The 14575-nt window shown below is 32.5% G+C and overlaps 2 protein-coding genes, 1 long non-coding RNA gene and 1 pseudogene across 4 annotated transcripts; 3 read left to right on the top strand and 1 right to left on the bottom strand.

The window, feature by feature from the left end:
* Positions 1-3319: 3319 nt before the first annotated feature.
* On the top strand, positions 3320-6857 carry LOC146896976 (IAA-amino acid hydrolase ILR1-like 4). Of its 2 annotated transcripts, XM_085738980.1 has the most exons (6): positions 3320-3549; positions 4024-4258; positions 4411-4536; positions 4984-5298; positions 5471-5599; positions 6087-6857. In XM_085738980.1, exons 2-6 carry the CDS (start codon positions 4052-4054, stop codon positions 6501-6503), a joined length of 1194 nt encoding a protein of 397 aa, XP_085595106.1. In that variant the 5' UTR covers positions 3320-3549; positions 4024-4051; the 3' UTR covers positions 6504-6857. The 2 variants fall into 2 exon arrangements, with proteins under 2 accessions (XP_085595106.1, XP_085595105.1); XM_085738979.1 differs by lacking the exon at positions 3320-3549 and having other exon boundaries at positions 3550-4258.
* A 753-nt stretch (positions 6858-7610) lies between these two features.
* Positions 7611-9221, top strand: LOC146896975 (IAA-amino acid hydrolase ILR1-like 4; annotated as a pseudogene).
* Positions 9222-10711: 1490 nt separating this feature from the next.
* Positions 10712-14192, top strand: LOC146896973 (IAA-amino acid hydrolase ILR1-like 4). Its single transcript, XM_085738981.1, has 5 exons — positions 10712-11203; positions 11314-11439; positions 11781-12095; positions 12796-12924; positions 13482-14192. Exons 1-5 carry the CDS (start codon positions 10871-10873, stop codon positions 13872-13874), a joined length of 1296 nt encoding a protein of 431 aa, XP_085595107.1. The 5' UTR covers positions 10712-10870; the 3' UTR covers positions 13875-14192.
* Positions 12263-13580, bottom strand: LOC146896974 (uncharacterized). Its single transcript, XR_015024088.1, has 3 exons — positions 13330-13580; positions 12777-12959; positions 12263-12540 (listed from the first exon to the last, which is right to left on the bottom strand). It is a non-coding gene; the product is annotated as an uncharacterized LOC146896974 (long non-coding RNA).
* Positions 14193-14575: the final 383 nt, after the last annotated feature.

The raw sequence follows: 14575 nt of genomic DNA, 5'->3' as shown, positions 1-14575 counted from the left end.
TAAAAAGAAAATTTAAAAGAAACAAAAGAGTTTTTGTGTGATCATTTGAGTGAATAAATTGGTACGATTTCCAAGTTGAAATTCATTCTTATTTAGGATTCTGAGACAATCTGAGTGTGATCATGTCCCATGCATGGATGGACGAAGCAATGATACAGGGCAGTGGATCAATTTGGTGCTTTGCGTTGTCATTTTTTCTTTTAGCAGACATAGTAAGATTCTATGGTAATCCGTTTCAAAATGAATGTCGTTTAAGTTTTTTACACACATGTTAAGAAATACATTAATTAAAAGAAAGAGAGATGTTATTTTACCAAATTATTCTAATCAACTAGTATTAGTTTGTTTTTTACTCACTCCGTTTCAAAATGAGTGTCGCTTTAGCCAAAAAAATTTGTTTCAAAATGAGTGTCGCTTTCAGTTTTCAATGCAATAATAACTTTTTCTTTTCAATTGTACCCTCCAATTAATACTCTGCACAATACTTTCAAAGTATTACTTTTAAAACTAACCAATAGTTAATAAGGATAATTTGGTAAAATAACCATTCTCTTTCTTTTAATCATTACATTTCTTAATATGTGTGTAAACACCTAAAACGACACTCATTTTGAAACGGAGGGAGTATTAAAGAAAAAAATAATATTTTGAAAGTAGTGTATATAGTATTAATTGAAGGGTACAATTGAAAGAAAAAGTTATTATTGCATTGAAAACTGAAAGTGATATTCATTTTAAAATAATTTTTTTTGACTAAAACCACACTCATTTTGAAACGGAGAGAGTAAGATTTGTCAAAAAAAGAAGAAGCAGATATAATAAAATTTTGTGTAAATCATATACAAATGTGATTCACTTGTGACTAATTCGTGATTACCAAACTCAAGTTAACCGTATCATAGATTAAGATGATTGTTGAAGAGATTTGATAGGAAATGAAACAGAAGCATTATAACAGCAATATCCAAAATCTCCCAAATTCACAAATATGAAGGAGGAGCAACAAATATTTTACACGCCTCTCTCAAAATAATTGATACATTTGCATTCTTTTCTCACTTTTAAAATAATTGCCACTTTAAAATATTAATGGATTCTCCCTAAAAAAAATATTAATGAAATATTTTTTATTATTTTTCCACCATATACTTTTATTTATTGAATTACATTTCACTTAACTACGTCTCTAATTATAAATCAACAAGAGTGTTTTAATAAATATAAATAGGGTTTTGTTAACCATTGCCATCGTAGTATAGATTTAGTAACATCAATGGTGACCGGATTCTTGGTCTTTCTAGCTTCATTGAGACCTCTAGTTGGTTATTGAGCATCATGGCACCTAAATTGATTCACAGTACATAACTAAAGAACAAGGTTTTAGTAACATTATTATTGAATCTGATTCCACGTTGACTATTGACTTATTGAATCTGATTCCACATTGACTATTGACTACCCTTTGAAAGGTCCTCTTCATTCTTATGCCCCCATTATAAAACCCACATTCGTTACTTTCACCTTTTGGATTCGCACAAGGCGACGAACTAAAGTTTAACTTTCGGTTGAAAGGGATGCTTGCAACAAGTATCAAACAATAACTTGAAAAGAATTACGGAATCACCCCAATAGATAAAAAATAGCAATATTCTAACGCATGATATGGTTACGAGGATTGAACATGAACTCCATTGACTTGTAATTCCTCAACAATATTCGACATTGAAACATACATGAGCATGTGACTCTAGATGAAGGGCATAATACTTGGAGGAAGCATCATCATCATGACAAAAATATTTTAATTTTGTCATTCCTTTAAAAAAGAATGAAGTTTAAGATTTTTACACATAAATTAAGAAATGTAATGATGTTGTCAAATTGCACGACACTTTTACTAAACTATCTCTATTCACTATTGGTTTATTTTCCACTATATAAAGTGAAAAAAATGTCTTGGAAGTACTACACAACATTGATTAGGGAGTAATAATTAAAAAAACTGAATTAGTCCTACATTGAAACATATAAATGACATTTCATTTTAAAACAATTTTTTAAAAACAAATGAATATTTATTTGGTTTAATTGCATTACCGATCCCTCTGTTTTAGAGAAAATTTGCTATAGATTAAAAAAAGTTTCTAAAAATGATTTTGAAGAAAATTTACTCAAAAATAGCAGAAGTTATTTTGGACTAATTTTTTATAGATTGAACTAAATTGTTATGAAGTAAAAGACTAATTTTGACATTTAGTAAGTTTAATATTCATTCTTAGAAATTTAACATAATACAATATATCTTTCGAAAGTGATTTTTAGGAGAAGATATTCAAAATAACTTCTCATTTTAACCATTTTTAATACTTCATTATCGAAAAAAAATTGTAGCAAAAAGTTGAAATACATAAAATGAGTTTTTTTAATTTATTTTTATGAGAAGGTGTTTAAACCAATTTCTTGTTTGTGTCAAAAAAAAACCAATTTCTTGTTTGAAAAATGCAGCAAATGTGATAATAAAGAACCAAAACGTTGTATCTTAAGAAAGACATGATAAATAAACATCCATTAATTTGTAAACATCTATTTTATACTCACTCACATTCCTTTTTTTACGTGTCTTATCCAACAAAAGAATAAAAATAAATGGTGATACATTGACCACCATATCTGGCACACATCTCTTTTACCATTACACATAAATGTGACATGTGGCCCTCATTACCCCATCTAACACTCTCTCACATGGGTGAAATTATTAAAATGTCCTTTTCACATGGGGTGTATAATGGAGGTAAGGAAAAATAGTGTCAACATAACATTATTAGAGCATCCACAATGGTAGTTCCCTAACAAGGACTCCTTAAATAGACCTCACGTGACACATCACTTATTTATAATTTTTTAATAAAAGTACCTATTAAGGACTCAATGACTCCAATGTCAATACACTAATAAGGACTCCAATGAAAAGTATTTAAATATGTCCCACTATCTTTACATATCAAACAAAAATAATTTATCTATTACTCATTTTTACAAGTGGGACCAAGTAGTACACATTTTATTACTTCTTTATGCAAGTGGGACCAAGTAGTGCATATTTTATTACTTTTTTAAACGTGGGACCCGTTAGTTACTCAGGAGAGAGAGGGTCCTTATATAGTTGCCCGTTCCTTAACGGGGACTCAATTTTTCTTCCTTCAATGGAGGGTCCTTAACGGGGAGTGGTCCTTGTTAAGTAAGGACCCCCCATTGGAGATGCTCTTAATAAATAAAAATACCACATATATAAGTGTGTAAGGGGTGGATGTGGTCTATATTTTAGTTGTTCTATAAATTATCCCAAAAATATGGTTGTTTAAATAACATACCTCAAAATAAAATCATCTATCCAAATTCATGTTGGTTAACATATGGACCAAGATGCGGTTGGTCCAAGCAGTCACCAATGAACATTTTTTTTTTTTTTTGAAAAGCAAAGAAAGATTTATTATAATGAATACGTAGAGAAGTACCAACAAAAGGAATTACAGATCTGCAAATTATGTAAGTAGTGGGGAGTTAGATCTCTGACTATGTTTATAGAGAAAACTTGATTTGCATTTGTAAGATTTGCTGCATCAATCATCATTGCATATTAACATATTCCTTTTAAAGTTGACATTGTAATGTATAAAAAATGTGAACTAAACAAATTCAGATATTTATATTCACATGTGGATCATATGTTATACGAGTAAGACAGCTCCAACTCATAGGAAGATGGAATAATTGAAGAGCCAGCCACCTACTCTTCTTACATAAACAAAACAATAATTATTGTCATCAACAAATAATTCTTCAATTTTCATCTCATAATTCTTCACATTCCCATATACCAAAACAAACCATGTGTTTTTCCTTCAAATTCAAATGCTTCCAATATTTTTTCATCATCATATTCATATTACATGTCTTTGCTGCAACACAAATTTTGTCATCATCAACACATAATTACTCATTCAACAATTTTCTAGACAGTGCCAAAAGTCCAGAGGTTTTTGATTGGATGATCAATATCAGAAGAAAGATTCATGGGAATCCAGAATTGGGTTATGAGGAATTTGAAACAAGTAAACTGATAAGATCAGAATTGGATAAAATGAGTATTCCTTATAAACATCCAGTTGCAGTCACTGGTGTCATTGGCTTCATAGGAACTGGAAATCCTCCTTTTGTTGCTTTAAGAGCTGATATGGATGCTCTTCCAATGCAGGTTCATTATATTACATGATATAATTCATATTGCCTTCTCATATAGTTGTAAAGATGATCTTTCATGTTGTTTGTACTTTTGTTTATCTTTTCTCAAATTTAGTTTTATGCTATTATAACGATTATTGATTAGTTGTCATGTTTAAACCATAGGAAATGGTGGAGTGGGAGCACAAGAGTAAAGTACCTGGAAAGATGCATGCATGTGGTCATGATGCTCATGTTACCATGTTACTTGGGGCTGCAAAGATTCTCAAACAGCATGAAAAAGAGATACAAGTGTGTGACCTTTTTTATCTTTAGCTTCCTTTATGTTGTAATAACTATTATTTTATATCCTGTTTTGCTTTTCCTTAGCAAATTGATCCTTTTGATGATTTCATACTATATATTTGAAGTCAAAGACTCAAAGTCAACAATTGTCAAAGTGAAACACATCTCTTTTTGTGAATTCATTTAATGTGCAAGTTATTTCTATTAACAGAAGATAAATGATAATCAGCTATTGTGGTAACTTATGAAAATAAGCTGAAAAAAGCTTATGGACATGTAGTAAGCATGTATAAGCTCTCCCAAATAATCCCACAAATGCTTGTGATAGTAGATAAGTTCAAATAAGCCACGTCAATCATATATGCTTCTTTTCTATGTATTGTCTTGTTACTGTAGTCTTCATCGTCTCATGGATAGGATAAATGATGATTTTTTTCTTTTTATTTAATTCAGGGAACCGTCGTTCTTGTTTTCCAACCAGCGGAGGAAGGAAGTGGAGGGGCCAAGAAAATTTTAGCTTCTGGAGCATTAGAAAATGTTACTGCTATCTTTGGATTGCATATTAGTCCTGAATTACCAGTAGGTGAAGTGGCCTCTAGGTCTGGTACAATATTGGCAGGAAGTGGCCGTTTTGAAGCAAAAATAAGTGGAAAAGGAGGTCATGCTGCTATTCCTCAACACTCTATAGATCCTATATTGGCAGCTTCCAATGTGATTATTAGCTTACAGCACATTGTCTCCCGCGAGGCCGATCCTCTAGACTCCCAGGTAGCACCTTATAAGCTATATCTGGACAACAGAAAGAAGAAGTAATAGAAAACTTGTTAGAGCTTTTCCATTGTCGAGCTAGTTTGATATAATTTTGTTTCCAAAAACATCATTGCTTGTTGAAGGCTACACAATCCGTCTTGTTTTCCTTACATAACGCATGTTTGCGCAGGTTGTGTCGGTTACAATGTTTCATGGAGGTAGTGCATTCAATGTTATTCCAGATTATGTGACAATTGGAGGTACCTTCCGAGCGTTTTCTAAACAAAGCTTCAACCAATTGAGACAGCGGATTGAGCAGGTATGTAATAAGAAATGAATAAATTCAGTTTGAAATTTGAATGCATAAAGTGAAATCTGAATCTCTTCTACAGTATACATCACAGCTTAAAATGATTTGTGTAATATATTCTGTACTTTGATTGTTAAACCTGATAGCTTGATAATGATTGTATTTATACCAAGAATTCTTGTAAACTGGTTCATTTTACAGCATTAACATCATGTTTTTGTGTCTCAAGACTCTTGACTATTTTCATCTGAAAAATTAGTCAACATAATTGAGTAGAGCATAAAAAGGACAAATTTGGAATACTAATGGCTTATTTGGTTGAGAGAATGTTTTCATATTTCATTTTCTATTTTCAATTTTAATTACTAAAAGCAGCTTATGGACAATCATAAGCTGTTTCTATGAACTCTCCCAAATAGTACCACAAATGCCTACATCAGTAGATAAACTTAAACAAGTCAATCCAAACAGACCCTAAGCAGATTCATTTTCGCAGGTTATCATTGGACAAACTTCTGTACATATGTGCAATGCAACTGTAGACTTCCTTGATGAAGTGAAACCTAGCTATCCTCCAACTGTAAACAATGTTGACTTGCATGAGCATTTTGTGAATGTTGCAGTGGAAATGCTTGGCATCAATAAAGTTAATAGTGCCAAGACACCATCCATGGCAGCTGAAGATTTTTCATTCTATCAAGAGGTCATACCTGGATACTTCTTCATGCTTGGAGTGAAGAATGATTCACATAAACGGTTCGAGTCTTTATTACACTCACCTTATCTCGAAATCAATGAAGATGGACTCCCTTATGGAGCTGCACTTCATGCATCTTTAGCTGCTAGTTATCTTCTAAAACATCAGCAGGATGTCGTACCTGGTATTGAGAGAAAATATCACGACGAATTGTAAATGTTAATAAACATGTGGTTTCATCATTAATAAACACCTTAGTTTTCTCTATTTTTATTAATGTTTTTCTTATTCCCACTAATTGATTAGTTTCAAATATAATTGGCAATCAAACTTAATGCTCATATTGCTTAGTCCTTTTTAATGTCCATTTTTTTACCTGCTTTTCAATTTCAATTCCTGAACCATTCTTAAATGTTAAATGAGTTTGCCTATCTATGTAAACTAGTTGGTAAGCAATCTACATCTATGTGTTCTTTTAATCAGTGCTGTGCTCTAATGTATAATTAGATATTGTAAATCACTAGTGTAACAATATTCTAAGGATGATTAAAAAGTAAGAATTCCAAACTTCAAGAGTAGAAGTGTTCCACCTAATAGGTTACTTGCAGGTTAAGGATTGTTTTATTCAATTTAATTATATTTACCTTTTTCTTCTTCTTCTTATATTGGCTAGCATCCATCTTAGAATCCGTGCAATGAAATGGACTATAAAAATGATGCATAAGATTTTGATTCCTATCAACAGTTTGATGATATTGGCTACCATCCATCTTAGATGTTTTTTCTTATTACTTTATATATATTGTTGTGCATCATTAGAGTAAGTTCGAAGAGTTTCATTTAAATTTATAATTAAATTTTTAAAATTACCTATCACAAAAAAAGACCCCTTGAAAAAAAAAAGACTAATTCGGTTTAACATTATATAGTTTAGTTAGATTTTCTATAGAAAGGAAAAAATATAACCAATTAAAAAAAAAAAACCATTTTAGTTTGATTTAGTTTTTGCAATATATTTTCACAAAATTTAAACCAAACCAAATTGATCGATGAAGACAAATGTTTGGTTTGGTTGAGTTCAAAGTGATTGACATTTTATAAAATTAAAAAATTTAAACTAAATATCTCTTATGGTCGTTTATAACGAGTTGCTCTTTAGATTATTATTTTTTTGTTATGAATTGGTTCGTTAAGTCATAGAATATTGCGTCAAAATAAAAGTTATAGAATATTTACACTGTTATCTAGTTTTACAGCTAACTTGGCTAAAACTTATTAGAATTATGTTCTTTACCCAAACGTTTTTGCTCATTCCCAAGTGAAATGACGATATTGCCTCTGCGTAAGGTAACTCACGTTACGTGACTTAAGTCACGCTGGGTTATACACCCGTGTGAGTTAACTCACGCTGGTTTTAAAGACCAAAGTAACAAAGATTCAGTTCATGTCTATATAGAGAACTGTTGTTCTTGTTTTGCAACCAGCAGAGGAAGGAGGTGGAGGAGCTAAGAAAGTTGTAGATGGTGGAGCATTAGAAAATGTTACTGCTATCTTTGGATTGCATATTGCTCCTGATATACCAATAGGTGAAGTGAAATCTAGGTCTGGTCCAATATTGGCAGAAAGTGGCGCTTTGAAGCAAAAATAAGTGGAAAAGGAGGTCATGCAGCTATTCCTCAACACTCTATAGATCCTATATTGGCAGCTTCCAATGTGATTATTAGCTTACAACACCTTGTATCTCGCGAAGCTGATCCTCTAGACTCACAGGTAAATTTGAGTTTATCTACTAGCATAAGTACTTGTGATATTGTTTGAGGGAATTTATGGAAATTGTTTATGACATGTCCATAAATTCTCAATGACAGCTTATGAAACACAATTTATAGCTTATAAGAAAATAATTTGACATTATCTTATCTTTTGTTATAGAAATTGCTGATACACAAACACTTACATCGTAAAAGGTTATGCTACAAGTGCTTAATTATCCAAACAGTCGCTAACATGATATTCTCGAATCCATATAACTATGCTAAAAAATAAGCTTGTCTTCTATATTTTTACTTATTAGCTATATTTGGACATTAGAAAGAACAAGAAGTAATAGAAAAAATATTGATAGCCTAAGTAGCAACCTTGTTCATGGAAAACTTCCACCTGTTTCATCTGCAAAAAGTGGAAAAATTATTAAGAGTTTTTGCGTTGTTGAGAGAGTTTGATATAATTTTGTTTACAAGGATCTTCATTGCTTGTTGAAGGGAATACAATCCCTCTTGTCTTCCTTATAAAATTCATTTTCCCAAAGGTTGTGACAGTTGCGAAGATCCAGGGAGGTAGTGCATTCAATGTTATTCCGGATCATGTCATGATTGGTACTGGTACCTTCTGAGCCTTTTCTAAACAAAGCTTCAACCAATTGAGACAGTGGATTGAGCAGGTAAGCAATGGAAAATGAATAAATTCAGTTTGAATGCATAATTGAAATCTGAATTTAATGATCTCGGCTCGCCTATTGTAGGTTATCATTGGGCAAGCTGCTGTACACAAGTGCAATGCAACTGTCGACTTCCTTGATGAAGTGAAACCTAGCCATCCTCCAACTGTAAACAATGTTGACTTGCATGAGCATTTTGTGAATGTTGCAGTGAATATGCTTGGCATCAATAATGTTAATAGTGACATGACACCATTCATAGCAGCTGAATATTTTTCATTCTATCAAGAGGTCATACCTGGATACTTCTTCATGCTTGGAGTGCAGAATGCCTCGAATAAACGATTTGACTCGTTACACTCGCCGTATCTCAAAATCAATGAAGATGGACTTCCTTATGGAGCTGCACTTCATGCATCTTTAGCTAATAGTTATCTTCTAAAACATCAACATGATTGATAGAAAATATCATGATGAATTATAAATGTTAATAAACATGTGGTTTCATCATTAATAAACACCTTAGCTTTCTCTATTTTTTTCAATGTTCTTCTTATTGTCTCTAATTAAAAAATTTCTACAACTCAAAGTTTCAAATGTTTGTATTTTACATTATTGTTTTGTTTTATTAAATGAAATAATCTTTTATTAGGCAAATCAACCTTTTATTTTTATTTTTACTCTATTTGAAAATCCCACCTCACCAAGGTTGGATTCCATAGTAAGTTATGGCGTGTTTGGTTTCACGTTGAAAGCAGGATTCTCGCGTCCCAATGCCCATTTCACCGTGAATTGCTAAAGCCGGTAATTCAAGCTTTTCACTAAATGTGCGGCAGCGTCTAATATACCGCTGGGCCAAACACATGCTTAATGTAAAGAGTAGGTGGAAACTAAGGATGATTAAAAAGTAAGAACTCCAAACTTCAAGAGTTGAAGTGTTCCTAATAGGCTAAACTTCAAAACTTTAAGGATTGTTTTATTCAATTTAATTCTATTTACCCCCCCCCCCCCCCCCCCCCCCCCCCCCCCCCCCCCTTTTTTTCCTCTTCTAATATTGGCTACCATCCATATTAGAACGAGTGCAATGGAATGGACTATAAAAATGATACATAAGATTTTGATTCCTATCAACAGTTTGATGATATTGGCTACCATCCATCTTAGGTGTTTTTTCTTATTACTTTATATATATTGATGTGCATCATTAGAGTAAGATCGAAGAGTTTGATTTGAATTTATAGTTAAATTTTAAAAATTACTAATCACATAAACAAGAGCCCTTTAAAAAAAGACTAATTCTGATTAATTGGGGTTTGACATGTTAGTTTAGTTTGATTTTCTATAGAAAGGAAAAAATATAACCAATTAAAATAACCATTTTAGTTTTATTTAGTTTTTGCAATATATTTTCACAAAATTTAAACCAAACCAAATCGATCGATGAAGACGAACGTTGGTTTGGTTGAGTTCAATGTGATTGACATTTTATAAAATTTAAAAATTCAAACGAAAAATCTCTAGTTGTTTTTGAGTTACTTATAGTAAATTGGTCCTTTAACAAGATCTTAAGGACAATATAACATTAAGATGATAGGTCCAAAAATGCTTATGACATCAAACTTGATTCCTAACGCAATTTTTTTTTTTGTTTTCTTATTTTAATTCAAACTAACTTTGTAGATAAATATTTTACCAATAATATTATAAATCAAGTAATCGATCAATTTTGCTTTAAATTAATACTAAATAATACACATAAGAATGTCTAATATCAGTTCCCTTAAAAAAAATATTTATCATTAGTTAATTACAAAATTTGTCTTTCACAAATTAATTTTTCAAAGTAAAAAGTTTATGAGAATTTTTTAAATGTTTTTCCGTAATGAGAGAACATTATGAAATTGAACAATTTTTTATCTTATACAAAGTTTGATCAACAAAATATTATTTTAATATTTTAAACAACCTGTAAATGAGACAAAAATTGTGTTTTTTAGTGACAAGAATTTTTTTCCTTTAGTTTGTTGTGTTGGGTTATTTTGTCAGACGATGGCTCATATGTGTTAGACATCGCTGAGAGTCGAGTCATAGGAAGTTGGAATTGGAAGCAGCATTCAAATTCTTGATAACCCAATTCTGGATTCTCATGTCTTCTCCCTTCAAATTCATCTCTTTCCATTCTTTCATCATCATATCAATATTACATGTCTTTGCTATAACATCCATTTTGTCATCAAACAACTTTCTAGACAGTGCCAAAAGTCCAGAGGTTTATGATTGGATGATCAACATCAGAAGGAAAATTCATGAGAATCCAGAATTGGGTTATGAGGAATTTGAAACAAGTAAACTGATAAGATCAGAATTGGATAAAATGGGCATCTCTTATAAACATCCAGTTGCAGTCACTGGCTTCATAGGAACAGGAATGCCTCCTTTTGTTGCTTTAAGAGCTGATATGGATGCTCTTTCTATGCAGGTTTATCACTTACTAAAAAAAGACCCATTAGAAATTTTTACGCATACTAAAAAAAGTTGGTAGTGTAATTGACATGTATAATTTGTTGTGATGTCATGTTTGAACCTTAGGAAATGGTAGAATGGGAGCACAAGAGTAAAGCACCTGGAAAGATGCACGCGTGTGGTCATGATGCTCATGTTACAATGCTACTTGGTGCTGCAAAGATTCTCAAACACCATGAAAAAGAGATACAAGTGAGATCTTTAATTTGTCTTTGCTTATTTATTTTGGTTTCTTAATGTTATATTTGGCTTAATTAAGTAGCTGATCTCAAGTGGTTAATGAATGTTAGTTAAAGTCAAAAGATAGCATAAGCCCTTATGGACATGTCATAAACTTTCTATAAGCTCTCCCAATCCATAGAGCCTCACAAGTGCTTATGGGAGTAGATAAGTTCAAATAAGTCAATCCAAACTAACTCTTATTCTACAATCTACATCATTCATGCCTACTATTTTTCTCTGTATTATTTTGTTATTGTAATCTTCATCCTCTCATGAATTACTGATAAATTATTTTTTGTTGTCTAAACAAGGGAACTGTTGTTCTTGTTTTCCAACCAGCAGAGGAAGGAGGTGCAGGGGCTAAGAAAATTTTAGATTCCGGAGCATTAGAAAATGTTTCAGCTATCTTTGGATTGCATATTGATCCGGAATTACCAATAGGTGAGGTGGAATCTAGGTCTGGTCCTATACTCGCAGGAAGTGGCTTCTTTGAAGCAAAAATAAGTGGAAAAGGAGGTCATGCTGCTATTCCTCAACACTCTATAGATCCTATATTGGCAGCTTCCAATGTGATTATTAGCTTACAACAACTTGTTTCTCATGAGGCCGATCCTTTAGACACCCAGGTGAATTTGAGCTTATTTACTGATATAAGTACTTGTGGAATTGTTTATAGAAACATATAGAAATAGCTCACATGTCCATAAGCTAGTTTACGCTTATTTCCATAAAATCTCTAGGATAGCTTATGAAAACGGCTTATAACTTATATGAAGATACAACAACAACAACAACAACAACAACAACCAAGCCTTATCCCACTAAGATAGTTAACGTTATTTTATCTTTTGCTATAGAAATAGCTTACATGGTAAGAGCTAATGTTACCAACGCTTATTTAAGCAGTTTATCAAAACAGGTGCTAAAATCGACAAGGTTGCTTGATATTTGTGAGCCCATAACTATGCTAAGAAATCAGCATGTCTTTTACATGTTTACATAAGCTATATTTGGACATCAGAGAGAGCAAGTAATAGCAACCTATTCATGGAAAACGGCCACTTGTTCCATCTGCATAAAGTGGAAGACTTGTTAGATATTTTCCATTGTAGGGATAGTTTGATATTATTATTTTTTATTATATAGAGGGCTGAAGCCCGAAATTTAATATAATTTTGTTATACCTTTATGATCTATGTATGTCTGTGTGTGACCATTTTAATGTGATAATTACTGATTATTTAAAAATATGAAAGGCATGCATGTTGAGTTGTTGACAGAGATACAATCCCTCTTATCTTCCTTACATAATGCATGCTCCCACAGGTTGTGACAGTTGCGAAGATCCAGGGAGGTAGTGCATTCAATGTTATTCCGGATCATGTCACAATTGGTGGTACCTTCCGAGCCTTTTCTAAACAAAGCTTCAACCAACTGAGACAGCGGATTGAGCAGGTATGCAGTGGAAATGAATAATTTCAGTCTGAACTCTGAATGCATGAAGTGAAATCTGAAATTAACGATCCTTCCTATACTTTATATACATCATCAACTTGAAATAATCTTTTTTTTTCCTTTTCTTTACTTTGATAGTTAAACAAGGTGACAATTTTGTACTTAAAAGTGAAAACAAAGAACGTTCTCTGAAACCAATTAGACCCTAAATTCATTCAAGGTAGTTTTTCTAAGTAGTGCATATATATATGCATAAAACCTCTGCCAACAAAAGTGGTGCCAAAATGATAGACCTTTTCCTTTGTTGACAAGCTTATGAGTTGAAAGGTTGTTGCCATATGGCTCATTGGTCACTGTAATAATGAAATTAACATGTTAGTTTATGGTAAGCTGCATACATCTAACCTGTGCAAGTTGGAGCCTCAGGCTTCTGCATCTTTCCCTTTCAACTTAAGCTCATGAGTTTCTGTTGTTGAAACAAAAATGATGCTTGAAATGCATACTATATTTTTCACTGAAATCTTGGTAGAGGGACTAAGGCTGATTTTTTTATGCAGGTTATCATTGGGCAAGCTGCTGTACAAAGGTGCAATGCAACTGTGGACTTCCTTGAAGAGTGGGAACCTTTCAATCCTCCAACTGTAAACAATGGTGACCTGCATGAGCATTTTGTGAATATTGCAGTGAATATGCTTGGCATCGATAAAGTTGGTGTATTGACACCATCTATGGGAGCTGAAGATTTTTCATTCTATCAAGAGGTCATATCTGGTTACTTCTTCAATATTGGAGTGCAGAATGCTTCACATAAACCGTCTGAGTCATTATTACACTCACCTTATCTCAAAATCAATGAAGATGGACTTCCTTATGGGGCTGCACTTCATGCATCATTAGCTGCTAGTTATCTTCTAAAACATCAGCAGGATTTTGGTTTAAACAATTATTAAGAAATGCAGCAACAGATGGGGATATAGGTGCAGGAGGCATAGGTGCATTGGCAGCAGGCTGTAAGGGTAATGATGCAGCAGGCAAGGAGGAGTTTTCTCGAAATTCAGGGGATAGGAAATAATAGGCACGAAATGAGTTTGATATTGGATTAGGACTTAGGAGGTGGAGCAGTAGATGATTGTATCTTCTTATAAGGAAATCAATGTTCATAAAACACAACATTTCGAGAAATGGTTATTTGCCCTGTGGGATATGTCAAGAACCATACATCCTTTGGTTTCATGTTTAAATCCAAGCAAAACACACTTATGTGCTCATGAAGGAAGGAAGGATTAACTTGATTCGACCTAGATAATTTAGGGGACCAAATTGACAATTTTAAAAATGATAGGACCAAAATAAACCTCAAAAGTATGATGACAGAAGACACTGACGGAAGGACTAACTTGATTCGATCGATATAATTTAGGGGATCAAATTGACACTTTTAAAAGTCATAGGACCAAAATAAACCTGTAAAGTAAGATAAAGAACCAGAAAGATAATTATGCCAAAATTCAATCATGTATCAACTCTGTTTGCTAATATGTACATAGTGATGATCATGCAGTTGAACCAGCTTTTTTTCACTCATAAGTGGTCCAGAGTTAAATTTCTTTGAAATTTTGATTTTAGAGAGATAATTGAGAGATAATTTACA

This window comes from Medicago sativa, chromosome 8 (genome assembly GCF_051527215.1).
Source record: "Medicago sativa cultivar Bolivia chromosome 8, Bolivia_mono, whole genome shotgun sequence".
In the NCBI taxonomy this organism is placed as follows: domain Eukaryota; kingdom Viridiplantae; phylum Streptophyta; class Magnoliopsida; order Fabales; family Fabaceae; genus Medicago; species Medicago sativa.
This window is presented reverse-complemented; position numbering and strand designations above follow the sequence as displayed.